Raw genomic sequence first — 24825 nt, 5'->3', positions numbered from 1 at the left:
TTCGGCGATGGTAATGCCATTGAATATCGAGGGAAGATGGTTAGGTTCTCCCTTGTTGGAGCTGGTCATTGCCCAACACCTTGTATGGCACAAATGTTATTTGCCGCTTATCAACCCAACTTGAATACTGTCCAGGTCTTGCTGCTTATGAACACAGACTGCTTCAGTATCTGAGGAGTCACGAATGGTGCTGAACATTGTGCAATCATCAGTGAACATCCCCACTTCTGACCTTATGATGGAAGGAAGGTCATTGATGAAGCAGCTGAAGATGGTTGGGCCGAGGACACTACCCTGAGGAACTCCTGCAGTGATGTGCTGGGACTGAGATAAATGACCTCCAACAAATGCAACCATCTTTCTTTGTGCTAGGAATGACTCCAACCAGCGGAGAGTTTTCTCCCTGATCCCCATTGACTTCCATTTTGTTAGGGCTTCTTGATGCCACACTCAGTAAAATGCTGGCTTGATGTCGAGGGCAGTCACCCTCATCCCCACACCCTTGAGGTTCAGCTCCTTTGTTCATGTTTGGACCAAGGCTGTAATGAGGTCAGGAGCTGAATGGCCCTAGCGGAACCCAAACTGAGCATCAATAAGCAACTTATTGCTGAGTATGTGCTGCTTGAAAGCACTGCCAATGACACTTTCCATCACTTTGCTAATGATCGACAGTAGATTGATGGGGTGGTAATTGGCTGGGTTGGATTTGTCCTGCTTTTTGTGGACAGGACATACCTGGGCAATTTTCCACATAGCCAGTTAGTTGCCAGTGTTGTAGCTGTACTGGAACAGTTTGGCTAGGGGCATAGTAAGTTCTGGAGCACAAGTCTTCAGTACTACTGCCGGAACATTGTCAGGGCCCATAGCCTTTGCAGTATCCAGTGCCTCCATCCATTTCTTGATATCATGTGGAATTCGCTGAAGACTAGTGCTGGGGACCTCAGGAGGCTGAGATGGGTCATCCACTGGGCACTTCTGGCTGAAGTTTGTTGCGAATGCTGCAGGCTTATATTTTGCACTGATGTGGAGCTTCCAGTGAGTTGTTTAATTGTCCACCACCACGACTGAATGTGGCAGGACTGTAGAACTTAGATCTGATCCATTGATTGTGGGATGGCTTAGCTTGCTGGTCTATTGCATGCTGCTTTCACTGTTTAACCTTCAAGTATTTTAGTTTCACCAGGTTGACTCATTTTTAGGTGTGCCTGGTGCTGCTATTGGCATGCCCTCCTGCACTCTTCATTGAACTAGGGTTGGTTCCCTGACTTGGTGGTAATGGTAGTGTGGAAGGTATTGCAGACCATGAGGTTACAGATTGTAGTTGTATACAAATCTGCTGCTGATGGCCCACAGCTCCTCATGGATGCCCAGTTTTGGGTTCTAGATCTGTTCAATCGTTTTGCATGATTGTAGTGCCGCAGAACACGATGGACGGTATCCTCAATGTGAAGACTTCGAAGACTGCACAGTGGTCAATCCTACCAATACGGCCATGGACAGTTGCAGCTGCGATAGGTAGATTGGGGATGAGGTCAAGTAAGTTTTCCCTTTTTGTTGGTTCCCTCACCATCTGCCACAGTCCAGTCTAGTAGCTATGTCCTTTAGGTTAGATTACTTTTAATTGAAATTGGATATAGAAACTAGAGAGGGAAAGACTGGATAATGAAACTGTAAAACAGTATGTAAAATATTTTAATCTCCAACAACGTTTAAAAGCTGCATGAATGACATTCTATGCTTATAATAATTCATTTTCAGTACCAGAGAGGTTGATTCACAACAAGGAACATTTATCACTCCATTTTTTAAAAAAAAATACTTAAAAGAACAAAAGATAGAAAAGTTGAAGTGATGAGGTAAATTAGAGTTGTTGACCTTTGGAGAATTAAGATCGGGTTTTACAGGACCTGAAAATGGAGTGAAGAGAGCAAGAGGGTTTTTTTTTTTTTTTTTGTGGCCTCAAGAAAGAATAAATGAGAAAGTGTTGTGATCCCAGCTGACGTTACCCCTGGACAAGCCTGATCCCAGAGCGGATCCCAGCTTAATAGATCCTAACTTTGGTTTGTTTGTCTAGAAACATGGAGAGTAGCTACTGAACAGAATCACAGGAGTCAGCTGATGAACTTTTAACAAAAGAATAAAACATTTATTCAACAGGAAAATATGAACTATATTACAACATTCCTTCACCCACAACTATACCTTTTTTATAGATAATACAGATTTGTAAGGATAACACAACTTACAAAAGCTATCTTATATTTTAATGTCCACAGTAAGTACACAGTCCATGTACCAATAGGCACCCTGTGATCAGACACACCACACCCTGATACCATGTGACAGATGGTACTTCAACCAGATGCTATGGATCTCTTCTCAACTCCCCATAGATGCTTATCACGCTGTGATATAAACTGTCTCATTGCACTCCGCCTTTCATATGAGTGTTTCCAATCTCCACTCTCCAAGACCTCACCTTGGAATCTTCTCCCAAACCGATGCTTTGTCTCAGGCGCCTTCTGTAAAGGTTCACCTCCAGGGTTTTGAACTCTCCTTCTGATGTTCCTCTTCCCTGGGTCACCACATGCATTCAAGCTGTTTTCCAGACACTCTCTCCAACTCAGCCGTCAACAGTACACCACTATGTCACATGCCCATAGCAAAGAGTTACAGATCTGCAGTTGTCTCTTTGGACCTTCTTGCCTCTTGAAAGCTGTTCTCGCTTTAAATCTGCTTTCTGAAATTTGGAGCCTTTCTCTCTGCCCCTCACTCTTAACTTTATTAGCAAGGCTTTTTTTTTCCAGGTTACTGCCCTTCCTTTGACTAAAAGGTCTGCTTTGGACTTTCCTCTGGATTTTGGGGTTTTTCTTTAGCTTGGGATTGGTTATCTGTTTCTAGCTTTTCTGTGTGTCTGTGGGAGGAACCTGCCTCTCTGGACTCTTTCTTCAACTCTTTGTTTAAGCTAGCTGCTGCAACAGTCATTAAAAACCCTCATTAGAAATGTAGCTGCCTTTTTAGAGTGAAACTAAAACTCAATTTGACATCTCTTAACACAGATACAGAAAACAAATCAAACTTAAACATTAGTGCTAAAACTCATTCTTAACACCTACAAATACCAAAATAACTTAAACTATCTCTATTTCCTAACACCTTTCCCTTTGGAGGAAAGAAAGCTTCGCAACAGAAGGTTTCTTTACAATGGCCTTACATCTGCCTCACACAAAAATAACATCATAAACCTCTAACAATAGCTTATTACATATACACAAATTTTCCATTTCGTTTCACAATTAGATATTGTACAAATACATTTATTAACTTTAAGTACATTTTTGTAACAAGGAATTTGCAGATCAAAGTATTATCATAACTCAACATTTATGATTCTTTCCCCTCTTATTCTCAATCTTTAACTCAGCAAAAATGGTTGCATTTTAAGTCTACAGCCTAGTCGCCCTTTTCGTTTGCTGTAGGTATAATTCTATCTTTGAGCTCATTTTACGAACCCAAGTGTGGTAAATTCTCATTTCGATTTAGAAAAGTCAAAATGGCATTTTTGTGCGTTAACATCTCATTTCTTCTGTGATCAAAATCTCTCTTCACCGTTTCAAGGATGTTACTGAGATGCTTATATTCACACGAGAGGATTTCGTATTCCTGCCCTGAAGAAGAGTCATACGGACTCAAAACGTTCTCTGTCTCTCTATCTCCACAGATGCTGTCAGACTTGCTGAGTTTTTCCAGCATTTTTTGTTTTCATTTTGGATTTCCAGAATCTGCAGTATTTTGCCTTCATTTCGTACACCCGCTAGGTTTGATCTTTAAACTTTTTATGATATTGTCGTTTCTCCAGATCCCTTTTCGAACAGGTCTTTTCCACTTCTCTTTGAGCAGTGTCAATTATATTCTCCCTGTGGAGTTTCATAGTTTGTTCCAAACCTTCAATTCTTTTACATAATCCATGAACTATAGAATTCCACTCCTTTCCAGGTTTTAGATGGTCTTTTTTGCAAACTGTCCACTTGCTTGAATTCCACCTGCTGTATTTTGTATATTAGCACCGGCAAGCATTTGTAAATCAGAGTCTCTGGTCATTGACTTTTCCAGGCCATTTTGCGCTTACAGTACTTTTTGTTGGCAATTTTTGATTTCCAATTCTGCATGCACATGAGTTGTTTTCATATTGTCCATTACTGAGGTTGATACATCAGTACTTTTAAAAAAATTTTTTTAAAAAATTTAAAAATTTTTTTTTAAAATTTAAAAAAAAATGTTTTTAAAAATCTTTTATGCTCTCCCCACCCCCACTAGACCTATACCTTGAGTGCCCTACCATCCATTCTTAATTAGCACATTCATTTAGATAATATCACCAACTTTAACTTTAACACCTATGTGTTCTTTTGTACTATTGTTGTTGACATCTTTTGATGATCTGCTTCTATCACTGCTTGTTTGTCCCTACAACCACACCCCCACTCCATTTCTCTCTCTCTCTCTCTCTCTCTCTCTCTCTGCCCCCACACACACACCTTAAACCAGCTTATATTTCAACTCTTTCTTGGACTCGAACTCAAGTTCTGTTGAAGGGTCATGAGGACTCGAAACGTCAACTCTTTTCTTCTCCGATGCTGCCAGACCTGCTGAGTTTTTCCAGGTAATTTTGTTTTTGTTTTAGTACTTTTACTTGGTTCAGTTCTCTGTTCAACTGGACCACAATCCAGCAAAAAACTTTTACTCACACGAACACCTTTTGAACTGTGATGCTCCATACCACACGCCTTCTCCTTCCTTTTTGTTCAGTTTGCTTCGAAGTTCGACGAACTTCGAACAGTTCATTCATTTTGATTTTAAATTCTGCATTCAACCAATTATTCTGAAGTGCCAACAATTTATTTTCTTGTTCAAGAGCCCCCCTTTCCTATTTCTCTCAATTTTAATCTGACTTTTTTTTTGGAGGAATTAGGGAGCACTTCTCCCTTCAACACACAACATCCAGACCCTCTAATAGTCTGAGTTCCTTCACCAGTAATCACGGAAGAATACTTTGAAATATCCTGAACCATATCCCCCTTTCCTATGTCCTGAGGGAACATGTTTCATCTGTGCCACTGCTACAGTTTTAACCACCATTTCCTTTTCTGAGGACCGCTCTCCTGAAGATTCTCTAGGCGTTCCTACTCCTGCAGTGGGACTACCATTTAATCTCCAGCAATCCGCCCTAACATATCCCACCTTGTTACAATGGAAACACATAAGCTTTTGAATGTGACACCCACCCTTAGTACCTTCCTTTCTGGTCTGAGGAGATATTTCCTGAGAATTCCCAACTGTCCCTTCTCTTCCCTGGCCACTTGGCTTCCTTTCATTTTCCCTTCTTTTTAGAGGTTTATAGAGATTACAGAAAAAGAGTTTAGATTTATGGTCTAGTTCATAATCATCTGGAGGAACAAAAGAGGTAACTTGGATTGAATGGAGGAACTGAAAAGGAGTAATCACGTTTCTGGAGCATTTTGTAGACCCGCCGCCCCCAAACAATCAGAGGGAGTTAGAAGAGCAAATATGTAGGCAAATTGTTGAGAAGTGCAGAAACCTTGGGGGATTTCAGCTATCCTAACATTAACTGGGGTAAAGTCAGTATAAAAGGTAGAGAGGGCACAGATTCCTAAAATACACTTTAAGAATTTTTGTTTTCCCAGAATGTAACAAACCCAACAAGAGAAGGGACAGTTCTGAACTTTGTTTTAGGGATTAAATCTAGGTAGTTAGAAAGGTATTGATGGGATAGAATTTTGGTGGTAGTGATTGTTGGGATGGTGTTTGTTACAGAACGTGTCTCTCTTAAGGTAGCTTTCTGTCTCTTAGCTACAAGTAGTTAATAAAGACTTGTTATTACGTACAGGCATTGAGCTATCTCCATTTTGGGCCTTAACAAGTCTCTCGCCAACACCACACTGACCCTAAGTCTGGGTCATGTGCCTTTATTATGACACAGCTGATGGTGAATGCTGAGTTCTGAGTTGTTCAAATCCCAGAGGAACAACTGTCATAACCCATTTTCGCAATTTGTATGTTTCGAGACCACTGATTCTCAAGAGGTTTTATAAAACTAAATGTTTATTGATAAAAGATTGTAAACACATACATACATACATCTACAAAATTACTACTACATTAACTACAAAAATCTACTAATTAATCTGAATTTCAATTACACTGTCGTTAAGACAACAGAAAATCTCAGATTTAATCGACCTCTGACAGAACACATCCTGGACAGTCACGTTCAAAATGAGTTTCTTTCAGCTCTGGGTCCTTGCAGACAGGCTGGAGGCTTCTCACACTTGTTGGATCTTAAAATGTCTGTACCTTACACACACTCTCCTTTTATACATATCTTTCTCTTTGAATGTAAATTTTCCATTGTATCATTAGGCTTTTAACTTTTTCTAACAATAATATTCTTTGATTCCACCAATTTTATTAGTAAGCTGATTTAAAAAAAACACGCTGCTTGGTGTCTTCTAGCTAGGTGTAAGATTTCACCCGCAGTCTTGAAAGGTTTCTCTTGGCAAATGCAAATTTACATTTTACCTTCCACCCTCCTTACGCTTATCTAATTAACATCTCAAAGCTACTATACATCAAAGCATCCAGACTAGCTGTCTTTAATCTAATTCAGACACACACATAGACCCCAGTTGAACTCTATTATAAAATGATTTCCAATAACATTATTATATCTTCTTGATACCTGCTTACATCACTGTGGGCAGTACTGTACTTGCCCCACAGTAACTCTGTATGTGCCAGACCCTCTACTACAGTGATCATAATTTGATTATGGATAAAGACAAGGATAGGTCAAGAATAAAGGTTCTAAATTGGGGTAAAGGCTAATTTTACTGAGCTGAGATGTGATTTGGGAAAGGTGAACTGGAAATGGCTGCATTGTCAGAGCAGTGGGAGGTATTTGAGGAGGAGATAAGAGAGGCTTTAGAGCAAATATGTTCCCACAAAGAAAAAGGGTGGGATTTGTAAACCTAGCACCCCACTGGATGTCAAAGAACCCTCAGAGTAGGATAAGGAAGACAAGGGTAACTTCTGTCAGTTGCTGAGAGCTCAATACAAGAGAGAGCCTCTTTTGCAAAGTTCTTGGGACAGGAACAGTTATATATTAAATGAGAGACACTTAAAATTAGAACCACATAAGCTGTTAAACATGAATCCTTTATTAGCTCTTCTGAGTAGACTCCCTCTGCTGGTACATGTGTATGGTGGGGTCAAGTAGACAAAATGCACAGTGCAAATTTCAATACACTACATCTTGTGTCACATTGTATTCTTGTCGATTTTCCTTTTTTTTTTTTTTGCACCTTCTCCAATTCTTCTACCTCTTAATGAGACCAGAACTGTGCACAGTAGTCCAAGTGTAATCTAAATGCTCTTTTTCAAAAAGCTTTCTGTGAGCATTTGCAGAGTAGGTTATATCTTGGTCAAGAATGGAGGTTTTTTTATATTCCAGGGAAAGGTGGAGGAATCAGTCAGTTCTTCAGGAGACTGTTTGGTGCAGTGCTTCTGAACTTGCCCCCAGTGTGACCCCATTTTAATGCTTTGGATTCCTTGTGATCCTGGGAGATAAGGGGTGTTTTTGCTCTTGAGTGAGGGAGGAGGGAGAATTTCAATGTGGTGGGAGTTATTTAAACTCCAGGGTTTTTCTTATGCCTACCTTTTTCATAATTTTTAAGCAGCGGGAATCAGGCCTCAAAGCTCTGTCCATTTGGCCTTGCTCACCATTAGAAAAAAATGCGAGGACTTAAAGGGGCCTGGCTGTTGTTAGCACTCAGCAATGCCAGCTGTGCAGCTCGGACTGCCTTGGAGCTTGTGACTCTCAAATCTCATCTCTCAACCCCACTTGGGGTCAATACTCAGTTTGAGAACTGAATTGGAACCAATTATTCAACAGGAAAAAATCTGCCTTGGCTCCTCCCATCGGTTCCCCAACCGTTGTCACATGATTAACACATTTGAAGACACAAAGGGGAAGGTCTTACTGAATTTAGCTTGAATTTCTCCTCTTGCAGTATAATGCCTACAGTTTCTCTCTCAAACAAATTTGGTTTTGCTCTTCTAGTATGTGCAACTGCATAAGATATCTGTTGGCAATCACGCCTATGAGAGGAGAGGGACGGAATTAACACCGTTGACTGTGTGTCAGTATTTTTATAAAAGGGGAAGTGTCAGCCCTGGGAATGAGTCCTTTAACATTGACCCAAAGATTGAAACAGGTAGGTGTGTTTCTATCATATGGAGAAGAGTGTTTGATATGCCTGATAATTAGGATCACATTTTTCTTTGAGTACAAGGGAATTGGGAGTTGGGGTGTGAAAGCAGAGTTGAGGTAGAATATCAGACATGACAAATGAACCTATGAATGAGGAGCAGGAGTAGGCCATTCAGCCCCTCGAGCCTGCTCCACCATTCAACGAGATCATGGCTGATCTGACTGTGGCCTCAAATCTACATTCTTTACACCCTGGGTAACCTTAGAATCTTCACGAACAAGGAGTCAATCTACCTCTGCCTTTAAAAATATTCATTGACCCTACCTCTGGGAAGAGAGTTCCAAAGATCACTGCCCTCTGAGAAAAACAATTGCTTCTCATCCCTGCCTTAAATTGAAGACCCCTTTTTTATTTTTAAACTGTGTCCTCTCATTCTAGTCTCTTCCACAAGGGGCAATATCTTTTCAGCAACCTTCCCCCGTCAAGTCCCTCAGGATCTTATCTTTCAATAAGATTCTTATTCTCCTAAACTCCAATGGGTACAGGCCCAACCTTAACCCATAAGATAACCCCCTCATCCCAGGAATCAGTCGAGCAAACCTTTAGTGGACAAAATTTGGCAGGTGTGAGTATAATGTGGGAAAATGTGAACTTGTCCATTTTTTTTTTCAGGAAGAATAGAAAAGCAGCAAATGACTTAAATGCAGAGAGACTGCAGAGCTCTTGAGGTACAGAGGGATCTGGGTGTCCTGGTATACTAATCGGGACAAGTTAGTCTGCAGGTACAGCAAGTGATGAGGAAGGCAAATAGAATGTTGTTTGTTGCGAAGGGAATGGAATATAAATATAGGGATGCTTTACTGTGTAGGGCATTGGTGAGACCACATCTGGAGTACTGTGTACAGTTTTAGTCTCCTTATTTGGGAAAGGATATAAATGCGTTAGAAGCAGTTCAGAGAAGGTTCCTTCGGCTGATAACTGGGATGAGAGAATTATCTTATGAGGAAAGTTTGGACCTGCTGGACTTGCATCCATTGCAGTTTGGAAGGATGAGGTGCAATCTTATTGAAACATAAGATCCTGAGAGGATTTGATAGGATGGAAGCTGAAAGAATGTTTCTCCTTTGTGGGAGAGACTAGAACGAGAACACAGTGGAGGCAGAGTTATTGAATATTTTTAAGGCAGAGGGAGCTAGATTCTTGACTAACAAGGGAGTCAAAGGATACCTGGCCAGGTGGGAATATGGAGTTGAGGCCATGATCTTATTGAACGGTGGAACTCCATTTGGGGCCAATTTTGCTTTGAAAGGTTGAAGGGGGAGCTGCTCATTACCAGGTCTTTTTGAGGGGGGTGGTGGAGGAAAGTGGTCAATGAGGTGGCTTTGTAAATTTACTACTTCAAACACAACAGTACAGAACCTTTCACTGATCCACCCTACATTTATCAGTTTCCTTTCAGGTCACCATCTTCCAAATTTGGCCATTAATTCCATCCTTAAATGCTTGCAAACCTTGTTGGGGTAGAATGTAGGGAAGGCAGTGGTCTTGGCAATCAAGTGCCAAGAAGAGATTTGAAAAGTTAAAGTTGCAATATTTAACAAAAGTACCGTGGGGATGGTTATGAAAGGGTGCTTATGAGAAAACATGATGGGGTGGGAATTCCTTGTGGGCCTACAAGGGAACTGGTCTTCCCAAATGTGAGGCCCAATATTGACTGAAATTGGGCCTCTGGCCTCATTTAAATATGGTTGTTGAGGTTATGCTTCCACATACAGCATACCCATTTTAAAACAATGAACTTTGTTGCTGGAAGTGACCTGAAGGTACATCTTGGGATAAGGAACAAGATGACAGTGAGCACCCGAAGAGCCACTACATCATGCCTGCTCCCTTTGGCTCCACTGGTCTAGTTTTTGAATTTATTGGTTGTAGAACTTCAAGCCACAGTGGCTGGTCAAGAATCCTGCTCTCCTCACAATGCCCAAAAAAGAGGGGTGTGATGGGGTTGTAGGGTAGGCTAAAACCAGCATTAGACCCTTGCATATGTAAATAAGAGGCCTCATACCATACGTGTTTTATGCTGCTGTTAGCAACACCGATATCTATATGGATGGAGACCTTTCAAGCACACTTTGACCCAAAAACAGATCCCCATGCCCATTTTATGCCTGTCAAATAGGCACAATTAGGCCCAATTTCTTCCCTTGATAGGTTTGTGTGTATTCAGCACCTTTTTATTCCTCTTTCTGAAATGGAGCTCCACTTTACAGTTAATTAATTTGGAAGATTACTCTACATAGAGCATGAGTAAGCCAAGCAGCCCCTCAAGCCTGCTCCGCCATTCAGGTGAGAGCACAGCTAAACTTCTACATCAACTCCACTTTCATGCCCAAAAATTTCAGTCCCTGGCATGAGTACAAACAATAACTTAAAATTCACAGCCCTCTGGGTAGAGAATCCCAAAAAAATCACTACCCTTTGAGCGAAGAAATTTCCCCTAACCTCAGTCCTAAATGACCAAATCCTTATTCTGAGATGATAAGCCCTAATTCTAGAGTCTCCAGAACAGGAAGAACCTTGAATAGATGAATTGTGTGTTTGTAGAGCTTTTTTTAAAAAATCCTTAACTCGGTCAGGAGGTGGCTGGTTCATGTCCTGTGTCTAGTCTGGGCCGATGCTGCACTGGCACAATGTTGTATGAGATGGCATTCTCACAGACGCTACAATGGAAATCCCATCTGCCAGTTCGAGTGGCATCTACAGACTTTGTGGCACTGTTTGTAGAAGAGCAGGGAATGTTTCCCCTCCACACCCACCCTCTCCTGTCCTTGCCAACAGTTCCTCCCTTGGCCGTTATCAACCATATGAGGTGTAACTCGTGGAGAGAACATAATTGCTTTGTATGGTGGGGAGCAATGAAGCCAATCCTTTTAAGGAAAATGTTGGGTAATGTCAAAGGTTTAATCTATGTAAAGTCTGCAGTGCCTTCTCTATCACAGAGTGTTTTGACATTGAACCAATACTGCCTCTGCTTAGTGGGCATCCACCAAACAACAAGCTGAACTTGACGGTACATTTTCACAGGTGAGGTTTGCTGCTTTTCTCACTGCTTTTGGAATGAACTTTTGTCTTGTCTCACAATTTTCATAATATTATTGTAGTTTGCTGTAAGGTAGGTTTATGGGTGAGTGTGGATGGTTCTGTCTGTGATTTTAATTGAATCAGTCTGCAAGTCTGAAATTATCAAAAGAAGTTGGGGGTGGGGGGGTAAAAGGCATTTGAAATGCTAATGAGTAAACACGGATGAGGTTTTAGCATGTAGGGTGTGAAGGAAATTTGCATTTTTAGATAAGTGAAGGAGTTGTTTGAGTTTCAAAGGGATGGTAGGATGTTTACAACTAACGTAATAAATGGGGCAAGGTTTATTTCTCTCAAAGGTACTGACCATATTGGGAACGTGAAAGATGTTTATATTATGGGGGGGAAAAGTAAAACTCCAAAGGCATAAGGTGCAATGGAATTTACAGATTAAAGAGAGAAATATATGTAAAGAGGAATGAAAGGCTATGTTGGGGGCCCATACAAGATCTAACAGTAGTTATGTGAAACAGCTCTGGGGAAGCCCTCAGCCATGTTAGCAAAGGTCTTGGCCAGTAACTAAAGTTAGAGAAAAGCCTTTGGAATTCCAATGCCGAGTGGGTGTTGTGGTAAATGTGCTGGTTTGCTATTTTAGTTAAAGTCTATTTTGGACTGTTGCCTTAAAGAGGGTGTGTAATTGGGAATCAGGCTAATTAGGAACTTTGGGATTTATTGAAGTATTAAGTAATTGTAACCCTATGTATGTGCTTGAAATCTTTTGTTAATGTTTTCATTTAGTTTTTAAAATCTCTAAAGGTGTTAGTGGACTCATTACTCCTGAATTCAGTGCATAAATCTTCTCGTAATAAATGCAAATTGCAAAACTGTTGTGATAGCATGGCCAAGTTTCCCTTGTGGATTTGGTTCACCTAGCACACATCACCTGCCATGTCATAATAGTCTGCACAATTTTTTTAAACTCTGGAGGAAACAAACTTGTTTATGTTTTCCTTTCTTTTGTATTAGGCTTGTGATGATGCAAGTTCAGTTTAAACTGAAGGCAATTAATCTACAAACAATCCGTCGCCATGAGCTGCCAGATTGTTACGATTTTTGTGTTACAGTAAGTGACTTGTCCTTAGTCTGCATTCTTGGGCAAACAGAAGGAGGGGCTTGTTGCCAGCAAGCCTGTAGTCTTAAGTTTAATACAAACCCAAATTGAGTTTCCACCTTGTTGATTTTGTCTTTACACACAGGCCTAAGGTGGTTCTTTTCTTGGACTAGCGTTAAGTGTTGGGTCTTTGTTCAGTGTAAAATCATGTTGCTGCCTGCTTCTGTAAACCTATATATCTAGATTCAAACTATCTTATCAAAGGAAATCCAAGTTCACACCTGTTTTAATGTGAAGGTTTTCCTGAAAGTCCCCACAGAAGTAGTTGCACTAGTGAGTTTATTGGGCTGGGAGAGGAACTTTGCTAATCTCTAAATAGTGTTAGACATTGTGTCAGAGGGCAGTGAAGAGTTGACCAAGTTGCTAAGGGTCTGGAGTCACATATGGGACAGACCCAGGCAAGGACAGCAGATCCCCTGTCCTAAAGAGGGTTTGTGGGTAGGGGAGGGGAGGCTGTGGCCTAGTGGTGGTTTCACTGGAGGGTGGTGGAGGCGGGTTGCCTCACATCCTTTAAAAAGGACCAAGATGAGCACTTGGCACATCATAACATTCAAGGCTATGGGCCAAGTGCTGGTAAATGGGATTAGGTAAGTAGGTCAGGTGTTTCTCACGTGTCGGTGTACACTCGATGGGCCGAAGGGCCTCTTCTGCACTGTGACTCTGTGACATTGATGTTAGTAATAGTAGCTGAATCTTGCAACATAGGAGGGCATGGGGCCCATCTGGCTTATACCGGCTCGTTTAAAAGCCGATCCACTTTGTCCCACTACCCTACTCTTTCTGCGTAACTCTACAGATTCTCTCACCTTCAAGTATTAACCAATTCCGTTTTGAAGGTTATTATTGAATCTGCTTCTTTCACTCTTTCAGGCAGCACATTCCAGATCATCAAAACTCACTAAATTTAAAAAAAACATTTATCATCTGCCTGCTCCGGTTCTTTTGCTATTTACCTTAAATTTGTGTCATCTGGTTTCCAACCCTTTGACCAATGGAAACAGTTTCTCTTTGTCAAACCTTTCATGATTTTGAACAGTTCTATTAAATCTTCTCTGCTCTTAAGGAGAACAATCCCAGCTTCTCCAGTCTCTCCGCAAAACTCCAGTCCCTCATCCCTGGTCCCATTCTAGTAAATCTCCTCTGCACTCTCTCCAAGACCTTTGACATCCTTCCTAAAGTCTGGTGACAGAATTGGGCACAATATTCTGGCCTGTGTGAACGTGACTTTTGTGCCGACTACCCTACTGGATTTATTGCTTTGCCCTGTGAATCAGCATAAATTCCTAGCTTTGGGCAAACACATTTTTTTCTTTCCCCCTCAACAATTTCAGGCAGCCAGAGCAGAAAGTCAGGTGTAACTGTTGTATACATATCCTTCAGATACCAGAAAACTGGCTGGAGAGCTTCTATTTTGCCGAGTAGGATTGGGTGATGTCTACAGAGGTAGTAAACTGCAAGAAATGGGGAAGGTTGTATTGCGGGAGCCTCCACAATGATTTACAGTGCAAAGGTTGTACAGAGACCAATAATCTAGCTTTTTAGAGCCAATGGTTTATTTATACAGTTATGTTGATTTTTGTCTCTTAGATTAGCTTTGACAATAAAGCACACAGTGGAAGAATTCAAATTAGTTTGGACAATGATGCCTCCATTCGGGAATGTAAAGGATGGTATGTTGCTGGAGGCAGTAAGTATATTTTAGTTTTGCCTGTCTGCAGAGGAATTTTGAAAGAGCTACACTTTTTTAAAAATGAGTCCTATATGTTGAAGCAAGAAGTTGTTCTTGGCCTCCTTTCAAGAGATCATCTAGCCCCTCACTGTTGCTATACGGGAGGTAAATGCATTTGTATTAAATATTTTGGCATTTGTTCTCTGGGTGTGAGCATTGCTGGCTAGGCCAGCATTCATTGCCCATCCCTACTTGCTTTTTGGGAAGGTGGTGGTGAGCTGCCTTCTTGAACTGCTGCAGTCCCTGTGGTCAAGGTGTTTCCATAGTGCTGTTGGATAGGGATATTCTTTTGAGTGGTTTGACGTAACTGTATTGCTAGATCACTTCAGAGATCACAATGGCAACTTGCATTTGTATAGTGCTTTTCATGTAATAAAATGTCCCAAGGTGCTTCACTGGAGCTTTGTGGAATAATATAAGCCGTATAAGGAGATATTAGGTCAAATGACCAAATGCTTAGCGACAAAAGGTAGGTTTTAAGTGGTGTCTTGAAGCAAGTGAGATGGAGAGGTTTAGGAAGAATATTCCAGAGCTTGGGGCCCAGGCAACTGAAGGAGGGGGCAACTGGAGCGATTTAAAATCGAGAATGCGTAAGGGGGCCAACTGGTTAATTCCCCAGTATTGTACATCCTGCCGTTCTAATCTGACGGCTTCACGGTCATTTTTACTGCTAAAATATTTAACAAGTGTTTTAAATGGAATTCATATTCTCAAATGCAATCATGGGATTTTAACTGGTGGTGTCTGGTTTATTAGTTCAGGTATTCCTAATTCAGTAACACAGCCAGAACACTATTCTACCCCATCAGTGAAGGATGGACAGTCTCAGTAGATTGCTGCCTTGTAAACTCCTATCTCCCAAATCCGTCTGCTCTCCCAAAGCACCTGCTTTCACTAGGCGTAAAATTACTGCTGTTGTTTTCTTTTCACCAAAATCTCACTTAAATGAGATTTGAATTATGTGGGTAACTCTATAGCCTATTTAACCATCAATATATATCTTTGCCAATTCCTTTGTGATAAAAAAAAATTAGCATTACCTGAAGTTGGCACCTTCTGTACATTTTGATGCCCTGCGCGCTCGATCTCTCTCTCTCTCTCTCTCTCATACACCATAGTAGTTCTGGGCCACCACTGCCTTCTTCCAACCCCTCTGGGGTGGTGGGTGGAGGGGGCAACTGCTTGCTGTTTTCCTCTTGATTCCAAAACCCTTAAACCATCTTCTGTAATCTCTTGTGCAGCCCCTTTCAAAAAGGCCTTCCTGAAGTCCACAAACGATATATCCACTGCAACATCCACATCTGCAATACCTGTTACTCCAACAACAACAACTTGCATTTCTTCAGCACCTTCAACATAGTGAACAGTCCCAGGGTGCTTCATAGGAGAGGTTCTCAGACACCATTTGACACCAAGTTACAAAAGGAGGTCTTGGGGTAGGTTTTAACGCTTGCCTTATAGGAGGAAAGAGATGTTTAGGGAAAGAATTCCAGGCAACTGAAGTCAGGGGCCCCCCTGGGGTGCAGCGATTTCAAAATCCAGGATGCACAAAGACCAGAGATCTCCAGAGGGTTGTGGGGCTGGAGGAGGTTACAGACATAGGGAGGACCGAGGCCATGGAGGGACTTGAAAGGGAAGACGAGTCAATGACGCTCCTGTGAGAGCTGAGGCCTGTTCAGCACGATCGACCCTTTTTTAAAGTCCATGCTGACTGCTTCTAACTATTTTAACTGGGGAAGTGGTAACTCTAACCTGAGAAACTGGCTTCCCCTACAACAGCAGCGTGAAGCTAACTGGTCTGTAATTACCCAGGTTAGCTCTAGAGGTTGCCAACTTTGATCAGAGGAATTCTGGGAGGATTTGTCACATGACATCCTACCTTTGGTTATCTGACACATCTTTCTCAGCCGTACATTGCTTTTTGACTGGGGTGCATGAAGGCAGACGGATCTGATTTGGGATAATCCTCGACTGTTGGATAGCTCGCCTCCCCCACAATACTTTTTATAACTTAAAAGTGTCTCTTAATTTTCTTTAACTAACGGCCCAATATTCTCCCTCTCAGTTGCTGCTGATGTGCCAGGCGATTAATCTTTTAATTTCTGAAGACTGCAGGACAATCTTGGAAATATTGACAGCCTTAATTGTCTGTCTGTCTGTCTCTCTCTTTCTCCCTCGTTCTCACTCTGTCCTTTCTTAAAAAGAAAGAAATGGATGTGAACTTGGCTACTTCCTTTCCAGCCCTTGTGCCGCACATCCAAACTCAGCCGATCCCGTTGAAGAAACTATTGAATGCCACAGGTGGAGGAGGGGGCCAGGGAAACAAATTGGTAGGAACTTAAGGATCTTTCTAGATAGAAGTTTATATAATGGTCCGAATTCATGACTTAATCATCTTGAAGTCAGTAAATGTGCTAATTGTAAACTGAACACCTGTCCGCCAGATGGTGCCCCAGACCTGCTTTCCATCAATATCTGTAAATGACTCTGAATCGGCGCCTAATATTGACCTGCTGATTTGCTTCAGTTTTTTTAAATTTGCATTTCTTTCTTTCTCAAAGTACAAAGGAACACTCACTACATGATGATCTTTGATGCCCTTATTGTTGTGATTTGTTTGAGCTCGTTAATTCTCTGCACCCGATCTGTTGTCAATGGAATAAAGCTGCAGCATGTAGGTATGGTGCTGGGATAAGGATTTGTTTTACTGTAATTCTGCTGATTAAAACTGACCCATTAGTAACTGCTGCTGTTCTTCCACTCTAGGAGTTTGTTGACTTTTTCTTGCTCCACTATAATAAAAGTGTGACATGGTCGGACCGCATGGAGTTTGTGAACGGCTGGTATATCCTGATCATCGTTAGCGACTTACTGACAATTACTGGATCCGTCTTAAAAATGGAAATTGAAGCCAAGGTACAGGAAAGGAGCAAGAGTCCAACCTGATGCTGGAAAATATGAACATAATAAATAGGAACAGAAGTAGACCGTATGACCCCAAATAAACCCATCTGGTTCACTATTGTCCTTTTTTTTAGGGAAGGAAATCTGCTGTCCTTACTCAGTCTGGCCTACACGTGACTCCACACCCATGGCAATGTGATTTTTCTCTTAACTGCCCCCCTGAAATGGCCTAGCAAGCCACTCAGTTCGAGGGCAGTGAGGGACGTGCAACAAATGCTGTTCTTGATGTGTGCATCCTGTGAATGAGTTATTAAAAAGTCTGCCTGGTGAATGAAGGGCGCTCCTGGTGCTCAGGCTGATACTATGTTTCATGAATGGAGCTTCGAGCTGCGTTGGGAGGTCTTGTAAAAGTTGCGGCAAGTGCCCTTTGGTTGGGATGAACCATTTAGTGTGGAGGAGGTATCACTAGTGGTTAAGATTTGAAGTCTAACTCCACAGACAGCCGCTGGCGAACCAGTTTATTAGAGTGGAGAACGCCAGACAGGAGGAGGCCATTCATACCGATGACCCATTCTAGCCGTTGATGACCACATGCCAGAAGGGCTTCTTTCTGAAATCCGTCTTCAACTTGGCCTTCACACCTTGAATCCGTTTGGTCCTGAGGGAGTCACTGGCTCAACTCATAGAATCTTGCACCATAGAAGGAGGCTTTTCAGCCAATTGTGACTGTGACTCTTTGAAAGAGTTATCCAATTAGTTCCACTCGCTCTGCTTTTCCTCACAGCCCTGTAAATTTCCCTTTTTTCCAATCGATTTTGAAAGTCACTGCTCACACTGCACCTTCAGGTTACCATGTTACAGGTCCTTTTCTAACTTGCTGCATTTAATGTATTAAATTCTCCTCTTTCCCCTGTTCTTTGGCTAATTATTTTAAATCTGTATCCTTTAATTACTGAGCACCCCCTTCTCTGCCCCTGCCCCCCCCCCCCCCCCCCCCCGTTACTACGAAGCATTTCTTTTTATTTCCTTTTTGATGAATTTGAACACCTCCTAATAAGCTTCCTTTAAATCTGTCCCCATCTCCAGTTAGTGCTCCCTATTGTTTACCGTGAAATGTTCTTTCACTTCCTGCATTATCCTGTGGCTTCTCCAAATAACATTATATTGCCATCGTTGAAAATACACACATCATCTGTTCAGCAGCTACATCAAATTGTGTCAGTTGTACGCCTCCAATCTCCCGCTAGTGGTTAACTGCTAGTGATACCTCCTCAACACTAAATGGTTCATCCCAACCAAAGGGCATTTGCTGCAACTTTTATAAGCAAGACCTCTTGATGTAGCTCGAGACTCTATCATGAAATGTAGCATCAGCCTGAGCACCAGCAACGCCCTTCATTCACCTCTTAGCATTGACATTTGAATTGCAGAATGATACCTGAACTCCCAAGGGTTAAATGAACAGGGTGAAAGATCAAACTCTGGTTGTATTCCCTGGAATTTTAGAAAGTTAAGAGGTGATCTGATTTGAAGTTTAAGATATTAAGGAGAACAGAGATAGATAGACAAAAGCTATTCCCACTGGTTGGGAGTCTAGGAGTAGGGAGCGTAGGCTACAAATAAGAGCCAGACTTTTCAGGAGTGAAATTGGGAAACACTTCTCCATACACAAGGGTGGTAAGATGTTTGGGACTCTCTCCACAAATGGTAGTTGTAGCTAGATCAATTGTAAATTTTAAATCTGAGATTGATAAGATTTCTGGTAACCAAAGGTATTGGGGGATGTGGAACAAATATGGAATAGGTGGCTAATCAGCCATGATCTCATTGAAAGGTAGAACTGGTTCAGGAGGCTGAATGGCCTCTCCTAACAGCATCATAAGTTCCCCTCGATACAGTTACACAAGCTCCAGCTTTTTGTTTTCTTTCCCTTTACAGAGTTTTGCATCGTATGACATTTGCAGCATTTTATTAGGAACAGCCACCTTGCTTGTCTGGGTTGGAGTCATCCGATACTTGGGCTTTTTCGAGAAGTATAATGTAAGAGTTGGCAAAATTCCCCAGGCATTTTGGCTTTCTTTGTGTCTCTTTGAAGACCTTCTTTCTGTTTTCTTTGTTGTAATTTTGACTTCCCTTTTTGTTTTTACCGCAGGTTCTTATATTAACTCTCCGAGCAGCCTTCCCAAATGTCATTCGATTTTGCTGCTGTGCATCTATGATTTACCTGGGCTACTGCTTCTGTGGCTGGATTGTACTGGGACCCTACCATCAAAAGGTGATCACAAAATGGATAGAAGTATCTTCTTTGGAAATTCTATAGGTCTAGGTTCTAATGCTATATTTGGAGAAGCATTTTTTTTATGGTGTATAGACAGAGCCTTCGGAAAAAGTAAACTGGATTTTCATAGTCCTGGAAACTTTCAGAAGGAGGCCATTTGGTCCGTCATACCTGTGCTGGCTCTTTTGAAATAGAAGTTGTTGTGCTTCATCCTGCATCCCTGCTTTTCATCTGTAACAACATGTATCTCAAGAACTTGTCCAATTCCCTTTTTAAAATTATTGATGGAGCCAGTTTCCATCACTTGCTCAAGTAGAGCATTCCAAATCCTGACCATTCTAGGTGAAAGAATTTCTCAATCTTCAATCTATATCTTTTGGCAAGGATTTTGAATCAATGGTACCTGATTATTGACCCAGAGAGATTACATTTTCTTTCTTTACTCCATCAAAACATCTAATCATTTTGAGAACCTCGATCACATCATCACTTAATGTTCTATTCCTCTATTCCACTGAGAACTGTTCTAACTTCTCCAAACACTCCTTTTAACCGAAGTCCCTCATCCCTGGGAACCTCTGCTGTCTTTTCCTGAAGTGTTGTGTCCGGAATTGTACTCAATATTCCGGATAAGGCCTTAGCAGTGATTTATAAAGTTCTAACATGATCTCTTTGCTTTTACATTCTATCCCTCTATCTATGAACCAAGTAATTAGGGGCAGATGTAGTGGTAATATGTCTGGACTTCTTAAAAAAACTCATTCACAGGATGTCGGCTATGCTGGCTGGGCCAGCATTTAATGCCCATTCCTAGTTGCCCTTGAGAAGGTGGTGGTGAGCTGCCTTCTTGAACCGTTGTAGACCATGAGATGTAGGTACACCCACAGTGCCGATAGGAAGGGAGTTCCAGGATTTTGACCCAGCGACAGTGAAGGAACAGTGATATATTTCCAAGTCAGGATGGCGAGTGACTTGGAGGGGAGCCTCCAGGTGATGGCGTTCCCATCTATCTGCTGCCCTTGTACTTCTAGATGGTAGTGGTCGTGGGTCTGGAAGGTGCTGCCTAAGGAGCCTTGATGAGTTCCTGCAGTGCATCTTGTAGATGGTACACACTGCTGCTACTGTGCGTTGGTGGTGGAGGGAGTGAATGTTTGTAGACTTGGTGCCAATCAAGCGGCTGCTTTGTCCTGGATGGTGTCCAGTGTTGTAGGAGCAGCATTAATCTGGGCATGTGGTGAGTATTCCATCACACTCCTGACATGTGCCTTGTAGATGATAGACAGGCTTTGGGGAGTCAGCAGGTGAGTTACCTCCTGACCTGCTCTTGTAGCCGCAGTATTTATATGGCTAGTCCAGTTCAGTTTCTGGTCAATGGTAACCCCCAGGATGTTGATAGTGGGGGATTCAGTAATGGTAATGACATTGGATGTCAATGGGCGATGGTTAGAGTCCCTCTTGTTGGAGATGGTCATCGCCTGGCACTTGTATGGCATGAATGTTAATTGCCACTTGTCTGCCCAAGCCTGGATATTGTCCAGGTCTTGCTGCTTTTGGACATGGACTGCTTCAGTATCTGAGGAGCCGCGAGTGATGCTGAACGTTGTGCAATCATCAGCAAACATCCCCACTTCTGACCTTATGATAGAAGGAAGGTCATTGATGAAGCAGCTGAAGATGGTTGGGCTGAGGACACTACCCTGAGGAACTCCTGCAGTGATGTCCTGGAGCTGAGATGATTGACCTCCAGCAACCACAACAATGGACTATTAATCCAGAGGCCCAGAGTTGATGCTCTTGGGATATAGATTCATATCCCATGATGGCAGCTTGTGGAATTTAAATTAAATTAATAAAATCTGGAATTGAAAACTAGTCTCAGTAATAGTGACCATGAAACCATTGTCATAAGAACTCATCACTAATGTTCCTTTAGGGAAGGAGATCTGTAGTTTTTAAATTTAAATGCAATTAATATAAACCTAGTCTCAGTAATGGTGACCACGAAACTATGAGCATTGTTTAAAAAAAAAAATCTATTTGATTCACTAATGCCCTTTAGGGAAGGAAATCTATAATCCTTACCTGGTCTGGCATTCATGTGATTCCAGGCCCACAGCAATGTGGGTGACTCTTATCTGCTCTTTGAAATGGCTGAGCAAGCCATTCAAATCAAGGATAATTAGGGTTGGGCAATAAATGCTGGACTTGCCAGTGACACCCATATCCCATCAAAGAATAAATTTTAAAAACATTTTTTTTTCAACTGCCTTGTCAAGTTGCTTTGCTACAGTTTTAAGGGTTTATGTATATAAATACCAAGGCCTCTGCCCATCTGCACATTTCATGCCGTGATAATGTGGCTGCCAGAATTGTTTGGATTTTAAAGTTGTAACAATCTCACCTTGGCAAACGGAGACTAATTGTGTGCCTTGTGGTTCTCCTGACAGTTTCGATCTTTGAATATGGTCTCGGAGTGCCTCTTCTCTTTGATCAATGGGGATGATATGTTTGCGACCTTTGCTGCAATGCAGGACAAGAGCTACGTGGTCTGGGTGTTCAGTCGGATCTATCTATCCACCTTCATCAGCCTCTTCATTTACATGGTTCTGAGTCTCTTTATAGCCCTGATTACTGACGCTTACGAAACAATTAAGGTAAGGAGTCCTCCTGCCATTAGATTGTCTAGAACCAGCTATTCATAATGGTTAGGTTTCTTATCTATCGAATGATATTTAAATGCATAATTAAGAAACTTTCTTGTTAATGTACTTGGGGGCTTTGTGAAGCTGAATTGTTGAATTCTAAAGTATGTGAATGTTTTTTATTTGTTTATGGGATGCGGGCATTGCTGGCAAGGCCAGCATTTACTGCCCATCCCTAACTGCCCTTGAGAAGGTGATGGTGAGCTGCCTTCTTGAACCACTGCAGTCCCTATTGTGTAGGAACACTCCCAGTGCTGTTAGAAAGAGAATGTAGTCATCATGTTAGGTGGGTACTCAGCCAAGGTCCACGAGGGACCATAGCGCCCTCTCGGATGAAGTACCTGATCAAGTGGCCAGGTAAGCCACACACCTGTACCAACTCCAAGCAGATAGGGATGGGCATTGGTCTTTGCCAGTGACACCCACATCCCGATAATGAAGAATGCTTTGTATAGACTGTCCCTCGATGCCGGGACTGACTAGTCATGGTGACAACAGATATGCTCCCATTTTTCCTATTTATTTATTTATTTATTTATTTATTTTCTTGTGCTTGTATTTATGTGAAATGCCTTGCAGCATCACTTCAATTCAGGCTGTTCCCTGGGTGGTGGGCAATTCTTACAGCCGGGATCTTTTCTGTAGAAAAGTTTCCCCATTGACACTTGAGACGTTGTTTCCACTGGCTGGAGAATTGAGACCAAAGGGGCACAAGTCTTAGGGTGAGGGGGGCAATTATTTAGGGCTGAGGTGAGAAGCATCTTCAGTCAAAGGGTTGTGAACCTTCGGATGTCTCTACCCCAGAGGATTGTGGATGCTCCGTAATTGGATACATTTAAGCTGGGATAGACAGATTTTTTGCCTTTTGGGGAATCGTGGGATATGGGGAGTGGGCGGAAAGTAGAATTGAAGTCAAAGATTAGCAATGATTGCATTGAATGGCCGAACAGGCTCGAGGGGCCGAATGGTCTATTCCGCTCCTGTCTCTTGTGCTCCATACCCCACTTTTTTTCCATAAATGTGTCCCTGACCTATTACTACAGCAAACCACACTTAATAATGAGATGCATCTTACTTTACCTATTGTGAAAACAAAGCCCAATGGTGCACAAAGATGTAGTATAACTTGGACTACACTTCACAGGCAACAAAGTACTTTTCAGATGGCCGGTGGTTGTGAAAAGTGCTATTTAAATGTAGGCCTTTTGTTTTCTAATGTACTATCCCATGACATAACTGACCTGTGTTTCTGCTTGTGCGAGGGGTGGAGTGGGTGTGGAGATACGTTTTTCCAGAGTTTACACCCCAGTGTCAAGGTTTTAAAGATTTTTTTTGAGTCTCCAGCATCTTCCATCTTGGAGGTTTTATACAGTGAACTGAAGGAGGAGCTGGCAACTGTAAAAATAAATAAATAAATGAGTTCTGGTCATATTGGAGAACTGTGAAGACATAGCTTTTGATTTTAGAACATAGGACACGTGAAATCTATTTTTCATCTTCAGTTGAAGCCTGTAACTTCTGTTGCTGGCAGATTACCTCCTGTCTAGAAATCATACTATTGAGAGAAACCTGTTTCACTTCTCTTCTAGGTTGAAGAGACCATTGAATTTTGGTTTAACAATGTGTAATAAATTGTTCTAAATATCTCAGTACTGACCAGTACTTGCTTATTCTGCTTTTCCCTTCAGCTTTACCAGCAGGATGGCTTCCCTCAGACTGACTTGCGTGTTTTTATAGCAGAGTGCAAAGATCTGCCAGATTCTGGCAGGTATAGAGTGGAGGAGATGCCTATTTCTCTCTCCTGCTGTTGTAACAGGTGAGTTTTTTTGGAAGTCAGTAACCCTGTCCCAATCCTAGCATGTAACTAGTAAACCTGCCTATAAATCACAGGTTAAGCCCCAGTTGAAGCTTTGTGTTCAATTCTCAACACTACACTTTAGGGAGGATCTCAGGGCCCTTGGAGTACAGGGGAGGTTTACTGGAGGGAGACCAGGGATGTGGCACTTCAGTTATGTAGGAAAGCTAGAATTGTTCTCCTTGGAGCAGGGAAGGTTAAGGGAGATTTAAGAGGTGTTCAAAATCCTGAAAGGGTTGTGGTAGATTAAATACTGTTACGATCCCAGCTGAAGTTACCACTGGATAAGTCAGATCCCAGGGTGGAACCTGGCTTGATAGATTTTGTTTAGAAATATAGAGAGCTACTGAACAGAGTCATAGGAATCAGCTGATGAGCTTTTAATGAAAAATAAAACATTTATTAAACAAGAAAAAATGAACTAGATTCACCCACAACTATACCGGTACAGATAGATATAATATATTTATGTATTATTTTTATATTTATTAATTTATTTTTATATATATGTATTTATATAGACTTGTAAGCATAACACAAGTTACAAAATCTTATACTCTAATGGTCATATTAAGTATATAGTCCATGTAAACCACACTGTGAAACCAGATATCACCACAAAACAGATGCAGTGGACCTCTCATTAATTCCCCCTAGATGCTTGTCACACCGTAAGCCAACTGGTCTCACTGAACTCTGTCTTTCCAACGAGGGTTTCCAATCTCCACTTTTGAAGAACTCTCCTTGGAATTTTCTTCCAAGCTACACTTTCACTTGGACTCCAGGATTTCAACCTCTCCTCCTGATGTTCCTCTCC

At 41.7% G+C, this 24825-nt stretch overlaps 1 protein-coding gene across 1 annotated transcript in view; it reads left to right on the top strand.

Annotated features, from left to right (window-relative positions):
- LOC121289248 (mucolipin-3-like) overlaps positions 1–23973 on the top strand; it is a 29664-nt gene extending 5691 nt beyond the window's left edge. Inside the window, exons 3-12 of the mRNA XM_041208500.1 lie at positions 8141–8294; positions 11291–11375; positions 12396–12492; positions 14128–14227; positions 16831–16943; positions 17036–17185; positions 19112–19213; positions 19326–19448; positions 21899–22105; positions 23842–23973. Of these exons, the coding sequence (XP_041064434.1) occupies positions 8141–8294; positions 11291–11375; positions 12396–12492; positions 14128–14227; positions 16831–16943; positions 17036–17185; positions 19112–19213; positions 19326–19448; positions 21899–22105; positions 23842–23973 (1263 nt within the window). The remainder of the gene's footprint in view (positions 1–8140; positions 8295–11290; positions 11376–12395; positions 12493–14127; positions 14228–16830; positions 16944–17035; positions 17186–19111; positions 19214–19325; positions 19449–21898; positions 22106–23841) is intronic.
- Positions 23974–24825: the final 852 nt, after the last annotated feature.

This window comes from Carcharodon carcharias, chromosome 16, assembly GCF_017639515.1.
Source record: "Carcharodon carcharias isolate sCarCar2 chromosome 16, sCarCar2.pri, whole genome shotgun sequence".
Classification (NCBI taxonomy): domain Eukaryota; kingdom Metazoa; phylum Chordata; class Chondrichthyes; order Lamniformes; family Lamnidae; genus Carcharodon; species Carcharodon carcharias.
Note: the sequence above shows the minus strand (reverse complement) of the source record. Positions and strands in the feature narration are given on the sequence as shown.